The sequence below is a fragment of the Orcinus orca genome, chromosome 5 (assembly GCF_937001465.1).
Source record: "Orcinus orca chromosome 5, mOrcOrc1.1, whole genome shotgun sequence".
NCBI classification, from domain to species: domain Eukaryota; kingdom Metazoa; phylum Chordata; class Mammalia; order Artiodactyla; family Delphinidae; genus Orcinus; species Orcinus orca.
The window spans coordinates 143892804-143910404 of record NC_064563.1 but is presented as its reverse complement, the minus strand read 5'-3'; the positions used below and the strand labels follow the sequence as shown (position 1 = coordinate 143910404).

At 43.2% G+C, this 17601-nt stretch overlaps 1 protein-coding gene across 1 annotated transcript in view; it reads left to right on the top strand.

Moving 5' to 3' along the window:
- Positions 1 to 17601, top strand: part of DSCAM (DS cell adhesion molecule) — a 753301-nt gene that overhangs the window by 653523 nt on the left and 82177 nt on the right. Inside the window, exons 19-20 of the mRNA XM_049709686.1 lie at positions 120 to 275; positions 11980 to 12113. Coding sequence (XP_049565643.1) covers positions 120 to 275; positions 11980 to 12113 — 290 coding nt within the window. The remainder of the gene's footprint in view (positions 1 to 119; positions 276 to 11979; positions 12114 to 17601) is intronic.

Below are 17601 nucleotides of genomic sequence, written 5' to 3'. Positions count from 1 at the left end.
GTGCCTGGTCCCCTTGAGTGATTTCAGGACGTGAGCGATGGAGGCTCGTGGCCCAGTGCTGGGCAGCAAGGACGGTGCCCACAGCCGCGGTAACAGGTTCGTGTTTTCTTGTCCTCCAGAGCTGGGTGAGATTAAAAACGTCACCACCACGCAGCCCTCCCTGGAGCTGGACGGGCTGGAGAAATACACCAACTACAGCATCCAGGTGCTGGCCTTCACCCGGGCTGGGGACGGCGTGCGAAGCGAGCAGATCTTCACTCGGACCAAAGAGGATGGTGAGAAAGGGGGCGGCTTGTTGGGGGAGAGCTCAGGTCCCGTCTGAACCTCCAGGGGCCACACAGGAGGCTCCCACCAGCTGGCAGCATTCCCGGGCAGGAGCTATTGTTGGAAAGGCTGGGTCAGAGAATTAATTCACCCACCTATTCTTTTTTTTTTTTTTTTCCCAGACTTCTTAACATCTTTATTGGGGTATAATTGCTTTACAATAGTGTGTTAGTTTCTGCTTTATAACAAAGTGAATCAGTTATACATATACATATGTTCCCATATCTCTTCCCTCTTGCGTCTCCCTCCCTCCCACCCTCCCTATCCCACCCCTCCAGGCGGTCACAAAGCACCGAGCCGATATCCCTGTGCCATGCGGCTGCTTCCCACTAGCTATCTACCTTACGTTTGTTAGTGTGTATATGTCCATGCCTCTCTCTCGCCCTGTCACAGCTCACCCTTCCCCCTCCCCATATCCTCAAGTCCGTTCTCCAGTAGGTCTGTGTCTTTATTCCTGTCTTACCCGTAGGTTCTTCATGACATTTTTTTCTTAAATTCCATATATATGTGTTAGCGTACAGTATTTGTTTTTCTCTTTCTGACTTACTTCACTCTGTATGACAGACTCTAGGTCTATCCATCTCATTACAAATAGCTCAATTTCGTTTCTTTTTATGGCTGAGTAATATTCCATTGTATATATGTGCCACATCTTCTTTATCCATTCATCCGATGATGGGCACTTAGGTTGTTTCCATCTCCAGGCTATTGTAAATAGAGCTGCAATGAACATTGTGGTACATGACTCTTTTTGAATTATGGTTTTCTCAGGGTATATGCCCAGTAGTGGGATTGCTGGGTCATATGGTAGTTCTATTTGTAGTTTTTTAAGGAACCTCCATACTGTTCTCCATAGCGGCTGAACCAATTCACATTCCCACCAGCAGTGCAAGAGTGTTCCCTTTTCTCCATACCCTCTCCAGCATTTATTGTTTCTAGATTTTTTGATGATGGCCATTCTGACTGGTGTGAGATGATATCTCATTGTAGTTTTGATTTGCTTTTCTCTAATGATTAATGATGTTGAGCATTCTTTCATGTGTTTGTTGGAAGTCTGTATATCTTCTTTGGAGAAATGTATATATAGGTCTTCCGCCCATTTTTGAATTGGGTTGTTTGTTTTCTTGTTATTGAGCTACATGAGCTGCTTGTAAATTTTGGAAATTAATCCTTTGTCAGTTGCTTCATTTGCAAATATTTTCTCCCATTCTGAGGGTTGTCTTTTGGTCTTGTTTATGGTTTCCTTTGCTGTGCAAAAGCTTTTAAGTTTCATTAGGTCCCATTTGTTTATTTTTGTTTTTATTTCCATTTCTCTAGGAGGTACCCACCTATTCTTGACTTTGCTCCATGCAAACTTTTTGCTGCCCTGCCAAAATATTCCAGCACGATTCAGACCAGCACTTCCTGTGTCACCTTTGTTTGATTTATCCATTGTTTCTCCCTTCCCCTATAATTTTTCCTTTTTTTGGTGGGGGGAGGCACATATTATTTTAAACAAAAGTGCCTTTTATCCCAGGCCTGTATCCCAGGGCCATCCCTGTTTTGTATCCCATTAGAATAATTTCAGTGACTCTTTAGCTATTAGTGTAAGCCCTGATCATTTCCATCTTTCCACTTAAAAATTATGTAATGGTCTACATCGTCATATGCTGTGCCAGCTTTAGAATAACATTAGAATAAGCCCTCAATGTGAGACCTTCATGTTAATTTTTAAAAATTTCTTACAAGAATTTATGATGATTTAGTAAAATTTTAAATCATAGCACATTTTTCAGATCACAGTTTGGACTTGGTTATGTGACTATTTCCCAATCCTACAAAAACTGTATGGCAAAATAGTTTCTTATATTATTTTAAGGGAAAGCCTGAGGGACCTTACTAAAGACTTTTTGAAGAATAATTTAACTTCTAATACATATTATGGCAACAGTGAGAAAAGCAGTTTCCACCTTAATAAAAGAAAGAGCAATTGATATCCAATTGATCCCCTTGTGGAATCCTCCAAATCAGAGCTCAGAATTATACCCAAGCCAGAGTTGAGGTGGGAACCACTACACCTGAATTCTGTGCTGATTTGGCTCTGCAGTTTTGTTTTTTTGTCTTCTTTCAGGGCCTCTGTTCCCCAGGAAGCTGGGCAGGGTGTGGGTGGGAGAGCCGTTTTCCATTGACCATGAGTGCCCACGTATTGGCAGTTTTGATGTCCTTTGCTACATAGACAGTCAACATGCTGTTGCTTCCCCCCCTATGTCCTGTGGGAGCAAAGCTAGGGACACACTCTCAGAGGCTTGGGCAGACCCTTCCTGCCCAGCTTTTCTGTCTCCTAAGGACACTCCCCTGACATTCACAGCATCACTCTCTGCTCTCCCCTCATCAAACCCAGCCCCGCTCCCCAAGCAGTCCTGTCCGTCTACCCTCACATATTATGTTTATTGTCTCTCTAGCCCTTCGTGCATTCTAGTTCCCGCACACAAATTTAACCTCATTACCCTCAGTTTTTCTAGAACACACAAGTGATTATTCCCAGTTATATGCAGGTGTCAGCCAATGCCGCCCAAAGGAATTGCATTCTTTAGGGAAATCTAAGGTCAAAATGCAATTCCATTAGGAAGTCACACATTCATAGAGATATCTATAAATCTATGTCCTGGATGAAGACAGCCATATTTAATTTTTAAAATGTAATCAACCAAGAGCTGTGTCTAGATGCTGGCTCTGCCACCTGCTGCCGTGGGACTTTGACACCTTACCTCACTTTCTCTGAACTGGACTTTTTTCATGTACAAAATTTCCATGACAATCAGACTGCACAGAATTAAGACATAAAAAGTGAAGTGATGTGTGCAAACATCACCTAGCTTGACATATCGTGGGATGGTTCCTGACACTAGACATTTGATTATTTGATCTCCACTCCTTCAGAATGAGGGTGGAACCTTCTTTTGCATTGCTAAGCAATAACACAGATGTCACTGGAATTATTATTTAAAGAGCAAATTGATCAGTAACATGAATTTTGACACCTGCATTTTTCAGAAAAACGTACAGAAATCCAATAAAAGTGGAAAGCTCTTTACAGCTCCATACTGACTGGTAATTTGGGATCAATTTTTAATTACTCTTCCAGTTTTAGAAATCATAGAGCTCTGTCTCAAAACTTGACCCTGAGACCCAAAGTGTAATTTGTCAATCAATTATTCTCTGCTTTCATATCCAGTGCTAATAGTATGGGGAGATGTGATTAATTGTGGAAGGCCCTGCCTTGGGCATACCAGGGAGGAGATCAAGAATTCCACTTGTGCAAACGTGGACGAGAGTGATGCAGAGCTGAGTGTCAGTATTTACTTGGGATAAATCATCAGCATTTTCAAAAAGAAGCAGAGCAGAGATTAGGCAGAAGGAGAGAAAAACTAGTATAATAGTGAGCTTATTTCCCAGATTCACATGAAAACTTCACTAATCTAGAAATGGTGAAGAATTGTGCCAGCCATCCTTATAGACTCAATGTCTAATATAAATAGACATTTGAGCAGTTTACAGAACTGATTACAATTTTGTGTCTGCTTGTAAGGAATGCGTAATCAAAGTCAGAGTATAAATCCTTTTGATGCTTCTGTGAAGTCTTATGATTTGAAGTTTGGATAACACTGCCGACTTCAATTAAATGATGTAAAAATATAAAATAATAATTGTCAACATTTATTGTTTTTCCTCAGAAAAACACTATTCTAGGCACAGGTTGAAGTTTCATTGTTTATTGATGCTCTTGCAAGTAAAGAAATATTAACACATTCACAGCAAACATTCCATTAGGACTTCTCTGCCCAGAACAGTTCTTAAACTAACGTCCTCACCCCTCAGTGTCATGGGGCCTGGAATTTTAAATTATGTTGTTAGGTCACTGATCATCTTAAAAAGGAAAAATTTATCACTTGCTAGTGAAAGAGATAAAAACAGAATCAATAATAAATAAATAAAAATAGATTAAATAAATAAAATTGAAAAATAAAACACACACAACGTTTACTTTTACAGGGGATAATTCACAACTGAAATATTTGTTTAGAAAACAAGTCTTCTGTTCCATAAGTAGTTTCTCAGTTTCTATAAAGATTTTTGGACATATTCTCCAAGAATATGGAGATCTTGATATAGATCTCTGATATAGATCCTTGGACATACTATTGGGTCCATAGTCTCAGTTCCATCAGTACAGTTGTGGGTCCACAGAGATATTCTCAGGGTCCGTAAGAACAACTGACGTCTCAGGTCCTCTTCCCAGGACTGCTCAATCATTGAGAACTTGCACATTTTTTATTGCTGCAAGACCACAAAAGATTATTTGTCAATCAAGCTTTTTGTTTTTGAACACAGGACAGCTAATTCTGAATTCTAAAATGTTTGTGAAATCCTGCTACCATTTTATTTGCTGAGAATATAATCTGAGCCAAGCCATGGGGAAGAGAACACACACAAACGTAATTTATTATTTTTCCAATTGTTATTTTCGTCCTGCTGGCAGAAGGTAGTTTCAGCCCTGATCCTTTTCCACAAAAGAAAACATTACATATATCTAAATAGCGACGGTTGTGTTTAAGTGCAAATATTTACTGAATACATCACAAATCCACATAGCTCTGTGGGAAGAAGTCCAGCAGGAGCCGTAATATGTGATCTTTGGTCCCTCTCTGCCATGGTTAATGATCTGTTTAGCAGGACATCTGAAAGTGGAGCTCAGAGCAAGAGAAAAATAAACAGACATCAGGATATTTGATTCCTCTGGCCAGCCATATCTTGAGCCACACATCCTCTTGAAGGCATGGATGGTGTGTTCTCAGGTGATAATGTAACTGCACCCTGGTTCACCTTAAAGGTGATGGACTCTTTGTGTGTGTGTGTGTGTGTGTGTGTGTGTGTGTGTGCGTGTGTGTATTTGCCTGACCACCAGCAGTACTGCCCTTCAGGAGACACTGAAGGCTTTGTGTGCCATAAGATAGCCTGTCAATTAATCGGTATCAATACTGCTTAGGATTCCAGAGTCCTGCAGCATTTGGCAGGGTTGTGATGTGCTCTGTGCAGTAGCGGATACACCGGCAACACCACAGACCAGGATGTCCTGGGAGGCCTTCCACCACGTGAATGTCAAAGCTTCCTCTGCTGCAGTGATTCTCACACAGGTTCCTAGGAAGTCCAAGGGCTCCTAGGGGGGCTTCAGAGATGCCCAGTGGTAATGGGGAGGGCCCCTGAAGGGCTCCCTCCCAGCTCTGCTTCAGGAGGAGCCACTCCACTTCCACTGTGTTATGCATGGGTCTCCCACATGACACTTAAAAGGATTTGTCCACTTTGAAGAGTGTTTGGAAACCACTGCTGTAATGGGTGCAAAGGCCAGACATACTGGAGCCTGATGGAAACCAGAAGAGAAAAGGGGCCTCATGCATTGCTTGGACATGACGACAACTGCTATTGTGAAGGTGTCCCTGCAGCATCATGTCATCTGCTCACGGCTCAGAAAAGCCACTGCGGAGCCTGGGGCTTAGGTGGACCTGGCTGTCACGGCGGGTCACACATACACACACTGACGTGTGTACCACACCACACACAGCACAGACATCACATACACACCACAAACCACACATGCACACGCACACACTATACTCACACATACCACACACACACCACGCACGCTACACATGCAGACATACTCTAAACACACATCACACACACATCACACAAAACACACACCACATACACTACACACACCACACAAGCCACAAACCGCACACACACATACCCCTGCCTGTGGCTGATCTCCAAGACCAGAAAAATGATGATGACAAAAACGAAGCTGACCAGAGTGTCTGTGAGGTACTTATTAGACCTTTGTCTCATTTCAGATTGAGGCAATATTTTTACAGAACAATAAGGTTGATGTTTCACATTAAGATACACTCTTAGGTGGCTTGACTGTGTGGACCCATTCTCTATGCTGTGTAGCAAATCATCACAAACTTAGCACCTTAAAACAATACAAATTCATTATCTGACCATTTCCCGGGGTCAGGAGTCCAGGGACAGGTTAGCCAGGCCCCCACTCAGGGTCTCACAGGCTGAAATCACAGTGTTGGCTGGGCCTGGGGTCTCATCTGAGGTGGGACCCTCACCTGAGCTCACTGGCAGTCAGCAGGACCCAGTTCCCTTAGGGCTGAGACCGTCTCCTTAGCCCCCAGAAGCCACTCCCCAATCCCTGTCGCATGGCCCCAGCAGGGTCACATGGTCGTGTGGTCATAGCAAGACAGTTGACCTCTTCATCACCAACAGGAGCCTGTCTCCGCTACTCCAAATCCCTCTCTGACTTCTAGACCCTCTTTTAAGAGGCTCATCTGATTAGGTTGGGCCCACCCAAGTTACTCTCCTTTCAAGTAACTTAAAGTCAGCTGATTGGGTCCTTAATTATGTCTGCAAAATCCCTTCACCTTTGCACACAATGTAACCTGATTTTGAGAGTGCTCCATCATAGTGACAAGTACCACCCACATTCAAGGGGAAGTAATTATACAGGTATGGATATCAGAGGGCGAGAATCTTGGGCACCATCTTAGAATCCTGCCTGCCACACTGAGCTCATTTAGAAAGTCTGCTTGGAGGACCTAGTATGCCCCAGATACTGGCCCGGGCACTGGAGACACAGCAGAGAACAGGACAGGTGGGGCTCGCAGGCTGGTGGGGGAGACAGATATTTACCAATCACTCCTGAGTGGGTTATGACGAGTGCCATGAAGAAGTGTCTTCAGAGACAACCCGTCCTGAAGTTGTCACAAACCTCACCTAGGCTAGTGACAGAGAAGGTTTTCTCAAGAAAGCAAGCACTAGCAGAAGCTGAGATGAGTTAGAGTTGCCGAGGACAAGGTGGAGGGTGGGGAACAATTCCAGGCAGGAGGAACCCAAGACTGTCAGTCATCATGTGTCAATGACCTGATGTGGGAGATGCACGCCACATCCAGGGACCTAAAAGGGGCTCCAGTGCTGTGACACAGTGACACAGAGCCAGGAAGAGAATCCAGCCACTGACCTGACACGTCCACATGGAGGTCTAAAGCACACACCAACCTTACACATCCACCGAGAGGCAACGAGAAGGGAAGAGAGTTCTAGGTTCTGGCTCTTGCGACCAAGGATGTGGCTGTGCCGTTTGCTGCAATAGGGGACGGGAGGAGGGAGGCTTGGGAGAGAAGGTGATGAGCCCTGCTTTGAACAGGATAGGTCTAAGGTGCGTGAGTCAGAGCCAAGATGCCGGGGCCATCGGACACGAGAGCTCTGAGAGCATCTGCGTGCACAGGGGAGCACGTGGGAGAATGCAGAAGAGATGGTCCTCAGCCGCTGCATTCTTAACTTCAACCAGTCAAACCTGGAGCCATAAGTTCACTCAACGATGGCCAGAAATTCATGAAGGCTACCTAAGCTTACCTGTATCTTCATAAGAAAAAAGCAGATTACCAAAATGTAACCTGATGACTAGGAGTGCGTCTTAACCAACTATGTCCCAGACACACCCTCCTAAGCCATCTCTGTCTCCTGCCCCTCTCAACATTTGGTGTTTATAATTCAACACTGAGTTACAAAGTAAAGGCCAGAATCCTTTAGCAATATGTACAATAAAGAAATGGCGATGATACAAATGATAGCTAGAGTTTATTCAGTGCGTATTATATTACAGGACTCGTATATACAGGACTCGTATTAATTCTTCACATGAATTCTCTTTCATAATCTTAACAGTAAAATAATAACTTGGTATAGTTATTGTTCTGGCTTCATAGATGAGGGAACTAAGACTTATTAGAGAACTTCTGAACTTGCCCAGGACACAGAACCAAGTGATAAAGTTGGAGAAAAGCCAGCAGTGGAGGCTGCAAAGCCCACACCTTTAACCATTGTGGTGTAATCCAAACCAGAACTAAAATTTTAAATTCTCATTCGTAAAATATTGGCTCAGAAATCCTGAAAATCTTTCTCCAATGTCTTGTGCCTCAGTTTCTGTATATTTATTATTTTCTTGTGCAAAATTCTAATAACGCTACAAGGAAAGATTGTACAAGATGGATCATGAATCAGTGTATGAGGAACCACATGGGGGTTTAGGTAGTAAGTGCAGTGAAAAACCCTTTGATCTGACGTGATCCAGGCAAGTTAATGGAAATAATCTACTAAAGAAGGAATCACTACATTTTACAGTGACCAAGAGACAGAACTCAAACATTGTAGTTTAACTTAAAACATATAAATACACATTTATTATATAATCATTGTCTAATTAAATGATCCAGACTCATTTCTTTAGTTTGAGATGAAGAGATTAGAGTTCTATGTCATTTTTCATTCTTTGAACTGTATTCATCATGGATCATCTGTAATTTCCACTTTAATTTCTTGATCATGGAGTAAACATGTATTGTCATTGGCCAATAATCTGATTTTTAATTTCTTTTTATCTGTTTGCCTTGATTTTTTTTTGCCATGTGACCTGTTCTTCTCACTAGTCTTGCCCAAACCTAATTGAAGCTTCTTTTTTTTTAAAACTTACCTTCAGAAAGCTTTTCCAAAGTCCCATCAATTGTCCTAAAAACAGCTTTCTTTGTGCACTCATATTTCATCAGTTTCCATAAATTAAACTGCATTACCTTGACAAGTACAATTGTCACCAGCAGGGTGGAAACAAGCCTGACACTCCTGATGAGCAGCCAGCCAAGGGGTTGTTGCCAATGTACTTGGGGTCCTAGAAGGACACTGGCCAGAGGGAGTGCCTGGTGGACGCCAGCTGCGTGGTTTGCTTTACGGAAGATATGGAGGGTTCTGGCCAATCTGGGGGCATCCATTAGCGTGGGAATATTAAGCATGTGTACGCTCTACCCTTGGCGTTCAGGAGGAGCCCCTGTGGCTCTGAACCAGGTTGTAGATGTCTTGGTGATTGCCCTCACCAGTAGAAAACGAAGCATATTCAGGACAAAGGTACCTTGTTCCCAAGGACCTATTAATCCAAGCTTCATCACTCCTATGTGTTCCTTTCTCTAGATCTTTTGCTCTTGGTGGAACTTGTCAAAAACTGATCCCAGGGCTTCCCTGGTGGCGCAGTGGTTGAGAGTCCACCTGCCAATACAGGGGACGCGGGTTCGTGCCCCGGTCCTGGAGGATCCCACATGCTGCGGAGCGGCTGGGCCCGTGAGCCATGGCCGCTGAGCCTGCGCGTCCGGAGCCTGTGCTCTGCAACGGGAGAGGCCACAGCAGTGAGAAGCCCGTGTACCGCAAAAAAAACTAAACAAAAAACTGATCCCAAGATTTTATATTTTCAAATGATGACTGTGTCCAACCCCCGTTAACTCTTGCCAGAGTTGTTGGTTTTGTTGTTTTGACCTAGAAGAGTCAAGGTCAAAATTTGAGCATAATTTGACCTAGAATTGTCACCTAGAAGGTGACAATTATGAGATACACATTCAACTCCAAAAATATTTACTCTGAAGTTAGTTTGTTTTTGGAGAAGGAAGGAACTCAAATCTTCCTCCAGGGGCTCACAGGGGACCTTACTGGTTTGAATTTCAAGGTCTCCATCAAGGGGGGAACCTCTCTCTACATGAAAAGTTAAAACAATGAGGAGGAAAGCAATAACCTCGTGGCTTCTCTCACAGCAGATTTAACACTCTTTCCTCTTTATCCCGTGTTCTACCCACCTCACCTCATTCTCCCTTTTCAACCTGGAAAACAAAAGGGTGGAGGGAAGGGCACTTATGTTCAATCTCACTTCTCAGATTAAGCTTCATGTCGTCAACACCCTTTTCTGCATTCTTAGATGATTTACAGAGGGGAGTTTGTTGTCTGTATAAACTGTGAATCTTTGACACAAAAATTCATACTCATAAAAACTGCTTCTGAGCCTCTCCTGAGCCAAATAGAGGTGTCATTACAAAGTGTTTTGGGCACAGAAGGGTGATCTCTGATGACTGAGGTAATTCGCCCTCATTCCTAACTCAGGAGGCAAGAGGTATGCCCCAAGCCTGTTCAAAGCCAAACACTGTAGCAGAAAAAAGAATGACCCAGAAGCTAAATTCTCTACTAGTCAGAGGCAGGAAGTCATCAGGGACTGAAAAGCACAGAGAAGGCTCCCAGGAAAATAGGGACTTGAGCTGATTGTGTTAGTTCTGTCACAGAAACAACCATTCATGACACTGGTTAAGGAACAGCAAGGCAGGCTTCATTCAGGGGAATGATTTGATAGGTGAAGGCATGACCACAATAGTGCTTTGCAGTAGGGGAGGGAGATTGGATTCAGCTTTGAATACAACAAGGAAAAGTGGGAATTTATAGCCAAGGAGTGAAGGGGAGGAAGAGGGGTCATTGGGTGAAAAAATTACTAAGAGGAAACATCAGGGGTGAGGGGCATTCTGGCTAAATTGGCTTCACAGGAGTTTTGCAAAAGGCAGGTGAGGAGGATCAGAGATTACCTGGTGATGACAGAGAGTGAGGACTTTGATCGATATCAAAGGTGACAAGATATTGTGGAGATTCTGGCTAAACTGACTGAGCAGGATACTTGCTAAAGTGGGTTCTTAGGGGATATGCCCAAGAACATGGCTCAGTGGAGCTCCTAGGTCACTGGTCAGAGAGACACTGTGTCAGCCCCCAGGGTGGCTGTAACAAAGTCCCACAGCCTGGGGGACCAACAACAGGAATGTGCTGTCTCAGGTTTCTGGAGGCAAGAAGTCCAAGATCAAGGGGTGGGCAGGGTCGGTTCTTTCCAAGGACTGTGAGGGAGAATCGATCCCTGGCTTGTAGATGGGCATCTTCTCCCTGTGTCTTCACATTGTCTTGCCTCCATGTATATCTCTGTGTCCACATCTCCCTTTTTTTTACAAGGACACCAGCCATGCTGGTCAGGGCTCACCCAAATGACCCCATGTTAACTTGATTTTCTCTTTAAAGATTCCATCTCCAGATAAGGTCACATTCTGGCATGGTAGGGTTAGGGCTTCAACAAGTGGGTGTTGACTGAAAAAAAAATGCACAATGTGAGAGTTGTGAGTTAAGTTTTATTTGGGGCAAAATAAGGACTATAGCCCGGGAGACAGAATTTAAGATAGCTCTGAGAAACTTCTCCATAGAGGTAGTGGGGAAGGTCAGTGTTACATATGATTTCAGTGACGGGGGTACATGCAGTCAAGCACACATTTTGGCAGAAGCTTCCTGCTAGTCATGAGGAACAGGTGTCACCATTAATGATTTTAGTGCTTTTCTAGATACGAGGAGATGCAAGAACCGGGCTCGTAAAATCTTCTCCTAAAAATATCTATCTGTCTGAAGGCCTGTTCTGCCAGTTTTTCCCAGAGCACAGAGGGCCTCATTCCTGATGTCCACCCTGAACTCCTTTCAGTAGATGTTGAAGGTCAGCGGCTGCAGCAGTTCATGATTTAATCCTTGCAGAGGCAGATGGCAAGTGCCGATTTGTAGTTGGCCTGGGTTTGGAGGGACACAGTTCAGCCCGCAGCCCTGACTCCTGAAGAGCTGGGAAGAGAGAGTGGCAGGGCCCAGCGGTGTCCTGTGGGGTGGTGGGTCTGGAGTGGTGGGGAGGGAAGCTCCATCGTTCTGTCACTAAACTTTCTGCTTTTCCAGTTCCAGGTCCCCCCGCGGGAGTCAAGGCGGCTGCGGCCTCAGCCTCCATGGTCTTTGTGTCCTGGCTCCCCCCTCTCAAACTGAATGGCATCATCCGAAAGTACACGGTGTTCTGCTCCCACCCCTACCCCACAGTAAGTTGGTAAATCACCCAGTGCCTTTCAAGCATCTTCCAGAAACGAGCCACGGGCGCTCACTTGAGACATTCTCCTTCCTTTGTTTCCCACCTCCTTGGGTTTCCCCAGTGGTTTTATTCTTCTCCCTGCTGTCTGCACATACAAAGCAAGGTCCTCATTACCACCTCACTGGAAAATACACTTCTGAATCCTTCTAAGGGACACAGTTGTCTGGAATGATTGTTTATTGGGTGAGTTCCCACAAACACTGCCAGCTGGCTTATCAAAATCAAAACCCGGAGGCCTTAATTGATTGTCAGTGGACACCACCTATTGATTTTGCTGTTGGGCTCATCCTTCAATTCACTTCATGCTTCATCTGCCTCCCTCGCACAACCTGACCCCATCCTCCTTCCCTGCCCATCGCCCACCGAGACCCAGCAGCCGGAAAACCCTTGTTATGATAGAAATGAAGGACTTTAACAAGACTCTATGACCCTCACAAGTACAACAGTCAGCTTAATTCATTGTGAAGGAATTAAAAGGTAGGGTACTTAATATTTCAAAATATGAGATTTGCTGTCATTAGTATTAACACCACTGAATGATACTTACAGAGTTAGAGTGTTTCTTAAACAGAAGAATGTGTGTATCCAAAGGGGAAATTTCAAAGAAAACAAAAAATGGTTCATGAAATTTATGACATCTTCATAGAAATGTTTATGACATTTTCTGAGGTAGCCGCTGTGTCCAATCCATCTTTCCATCTCCCAGCTCCCGGCACAGTGCATGACATGCATAGCCATTCACTGTTTGTGGAGTGAATACACAAATTAATTTTGGTTTTATTGTGGTAAAATATCAAAACATAAAAGGTAGCATTTTTAAGTGTTTGATTCAGTGGCATTAACTCCATTCACATTGTTGTGAGACCATCACCACCATCCATCTCCAGAGCTCTTTTCTTGGAAAACTGAAACTCTGTGCCCATGAAACACTACCTCCCATTCTCCCTCCCCCAGCCCCTGGCAACCACCCTTCTCCTTTCTGTCTCAGTGAATTTGACTATTCTAGGAATCTCATCGATATCACCCGAATAAGACAGTGTTATCTTTCTGTGCTTGGCTTTTTTCACTGAGCATAATATGTTCAGGGTGCATGTATGTTGTAGCATGTGTCTGAATTTCCTTCCTTTTTAAGGTTGAATAACATTCCTGAACTAATTTAGTAATTACTTTTTAATTAAAATGACATGCTTTCCCAAGTCTAGAGTCTGTAGGGGACCCAGAGGCCCAGTGGCACTATAGACACTGAGGATGATTAACGGTGGGGAGACAGGGGGAGGGCAGGAGTGTGGCTCACAGCTGGGCCTCCATCTCTGAAAAATATCAAGTTGTGTGTTCTGCTGTTTATATGTCAACAGCAGCACCTCTGGAGTTGAAGTAAAGACTTAGAGGTAATATGCTTAGATACGGGTTTTAGAACTTGTGTGAGTTCCTTATCTGGTTTCAAACATGCTGTTAACTCTCACCTGCTGAATCCTACCATCAGATCCCACCATCAAAGTCCAGAGATGCAGAGCAGTGTAGAGGACACGGTGGGTGGCCCTCTACTCAGAGGCCATTCACTGAGGACCCTGTGCAGGTTCTGATCCTTTGGGCATCAGCCCTGACATACCACCACATTCAGCAAAGAGAGACAAAATTATTGCTGAAAGTGTGCCCATATTTCACTCGAATATGAAGGGCTTCTTTATTTGTATTCATTCATTCATTTCTTGATTTGCTGTAGGACTCTCAATTGCTCTTTTGACTCCAACGAGCTAGAGAGAGCCAGCAGGGAACAGGGAACACCAGCAGCTCACCCACATTCTGTCTTCCCAATCGGCTCTTTATCTCTAAACTAAAAGCCCCAACCTGGCTTATGTGTAATTAGTCCTGAGTGACTGAGGCTTAGAGGAGCGAGCCCGCGTTTGTGGATCGTGGGTGCTATATTACTCTCCATCCTCCCAGCCTACGAATTAAGTCCTATAAAAAAGGAGGAGTTACTATCCCAAACACAGTATCCATCAAACACTCTGTAGGATGGAATATAAATAATTTCCCAAGGGATTTCCAGTCTCTCCCTGCATAGAATAATGGGACTGAACTATCCAGGACCTTCTCAACAAGAGCCTTTCAAAAAATACCTTAGCGAGATCAAACTAACCAGAAAAGGTGGGAAATAACTGAATTTCTCACCTCCTTGATGTCTTACAACCACTAGCAGGTGTTTCTGTGCGGTCTTTAACCATATTAAAAAAACATTGTGAATCTAGAAATATGATTATCACAAGGTGCCTGTGGTCTCCCGGGAAGCACCACTTATTAAGCTTTGCAGAGAGGACCCAGAACTCCAGAGCTGTCCTCAATAACATGAAGTGAACCAGAATCAGTTTTCTTCCATCTCTAGAACCACATTGCTATTCATCTATTTCAAATATCACTTAAGACCACGAGGCCTATTTTTAATAGACTTTATTTTTTAGAGCAGTTTTAGGTTGACAGCAAAATTGAGTGTGAGGTACAGAGACTTCTCATATGATACCTATTTTTAAAGTAAAATAATGCCATTGCAAGTAAAAATTAGAGAGAACTAATACACGTGTCTTCAGAGGTGAAGACTTAAAAAATTCCATCTACTATTCTGTTTTTTTCCCGTGGAATGAACAAGGAACTATAAGTTACTGGAAAGGGGGAATTTTTCCCATCTCTAGTGTCTGCGATATAATTTTAAGTCAGAAAACGATGCTATCAAATTTTCTGAGGCTTTTACTTTTCTGCCAATGTATCGAAAGAAACACCAGAGGGCAGTCCTAGTTCTGTGTATTTTTCCTGCTCGTGTATCTGAATTTTTTTCCTTTGAAATGACTTCATAGTCGAATGTAGAACATGGGAAGATAAATTAGGACACAGCATACTCCATAATTTAATCTTCTTTATGAGAGTCCCTCGGCTAACCTCCTTGCTGATGTAAATTTTCTCTCAAGATCCTCAATTCATGCCCCTTCCTTGTGAAAGTGCCTTGTTAAAAGACACAGGCTCTTTTCTCTAATATGTACGATGCATTGTCTGATTATAGGCATTTGTTTCACGGTGTTCTCTCAGGTCAGTTTAGTAAAAGTCGTCAACATATGAAACTTTGTATGTTGCCAGACAAGAAACTGGAAATTTGTCTCAAGGCTGGTTGTCTAAAAGTGGTGCTTGGTAAACATTAGCCTCACTGTGAGGGACCAGCTAATGCAAAGAGACATCAACCTTCCCAGTCAGAGCAAAACCTCAAATCTCTTTGATTAAGGAATTCATCATATAATTTTTGGAACCATGGCTATTACTTTTAGTATATAATGGTTTGGATGATCAATTCATACACTATGAGAAGCAATGGAAATCCAAAGTAATGAGCTAGCCTTGTAAGGTCCCAGGTAGAAAGTAGTTAACCTGGATTTCCTCTCTAACGACCCTCCCTACTTAAAAGCAGACTGTGAAAAAATGTTATATATTACATAAGCACTAGGAGGTAGAAATTGTCTGTTCTGCAAGGCTAAGCTGATGGACATAGAAATGTGAAATTAGATAGCACAAACTTCTCATTAATGAAGAATAAAAATCAGAAGGTCTAAAAAATTATATCAGTGAGCTATGATCCACCTCAGTTATTCCAGTTTCAGAAGATAATGTTAGCCAGTTCCTGCACAAAGTAGAGCCCAGTAGATGCTGCTGAATGAGCAAATGAGACTCATAGCAACTAACTCTCCACAGTGGAGCCCACAACTCAGAATTAAGCAAGTCTTCTAGGAAGCAAAGAAAGTAGCCTCTACCAGGTCCAGACAACATTCAAGCCAAGGTAGCAGGTGTGTGTTTGCCTCCCAACCCTCCCTAGACTGCATTCCCTAAAGCTATAGTGGGGCTGAGGACAAGACAGAGTGGCTTTAGAGAACCACAAATATTCAGGAATCTCAAGTCAAAAAAATGGTGCAATAACAGAATCAGGGAAGTAGTATCTAATGTGACCACCTGAATTTATAATGATGCTCATCATTATATTGATTTTTCCTCTCTCAGAAGTAACCATGGGCCTCCTGGTTATAAAATTCCATTGCCTCTTAGGAAGAAGTAATGCTCTTCCTATTTTAAGTTGTAGCATCACAAGCTATTATATAGTTATTTGTTTTTAAATTTGTTTTTCTTAGCTTCCATTATCCTTTTATTCTTTCTCCTTTGTTCTCCCTCTCCCTCAACACCCCACCCTTAAAGGTAGGCATTTTTCAATATTCTACCTTCTTTTCATATTCTTTACTATCTCCCTGAATAATTGAATCTATTCTCATAATTTAACCATCATCTGAAGTTAAGGGGTTCAAAATGTTTATCTCTAACCCTGACAATCTTAGAGAACCAATCAGTCCTATATTGTCAACTTCCTACTATCCATGTCTTCTTGGAGACCCCACCACATCCAACATGTCCAGAACCAAATTCATTCTTGCCCCCCTCTTCTGTTCCTGTTTCTCAACTAAGCTAATTATTACCTTTGACTAAGCTAATGATTACCTTAGACAAAGCTAAGCGTTAGATTAACTTTGACTCTTGTTCTCCCTTTCCACTCATTATCTGATTTGTTTCCAAATCATTTCTTCATTTACCCAGCAAATCTCTGTAGAGGGCTACCCTGTGCCAAGGGCTGAGCCAGAGTTGGAGGTGTATTAGTCAGGAGAAGCTGAGTTATGCTGTGTAACAAGCATGCCTAAAAATATCAGTAATTTCCACCAATAACAGCTTTATTTTTCTTTCACATTCATGTTCATTGTAAGTTGGTGGTAGCTCTGATCCATGTTATCTTCACTCCAGGAAGGACCCATATGGGTTTTATGGCAGAGGGAAAGAAATCTCTGGAGAGTCTGACATAGGCATTAAATGCTCCAGCACAAATCAATGGCTAGACTCCATCACATAGCCTCACTCAACCACAAGGGAACCAGGAATACAATCTGAACACATACCGAGAAAACAGGCAAACCAGAATGTTTGGAGAACAACTCTAATATAACCATGGGACTGCAATGACAAAGGATAGAGTGTCTTTCTTTGAGAAGTTCCTAGTTCTAGGGAGGGCAGAAAATACTAGAGATGGTCACTGCTCTGTGTGGCGTGGCAAATGACACAACAGTGGCATGGACAGCACTGGATGACACAGGAGTCAGGTAGGAGGGTGTTACTCAAATAATCAGGTCAGAGACTGTTACTTAGGACATATATACAGCCCTGGCTTGCAGGAGGGGAAGAATTGTACCTGATGAGAGGGTTTTATGACCAAGGGAAATAGCACCTGCAGAGTGACATTGTGTCATGAAGAGTCTTTCTCCACAACATCTTTCTAATCCTCTCCCTTCCTTTCACTCCCACCACCGTTGCCTTGGTTCAAGTCCTTGCTTGGGAAACCAAACTAGGGCAGAAGCCTTTCCACT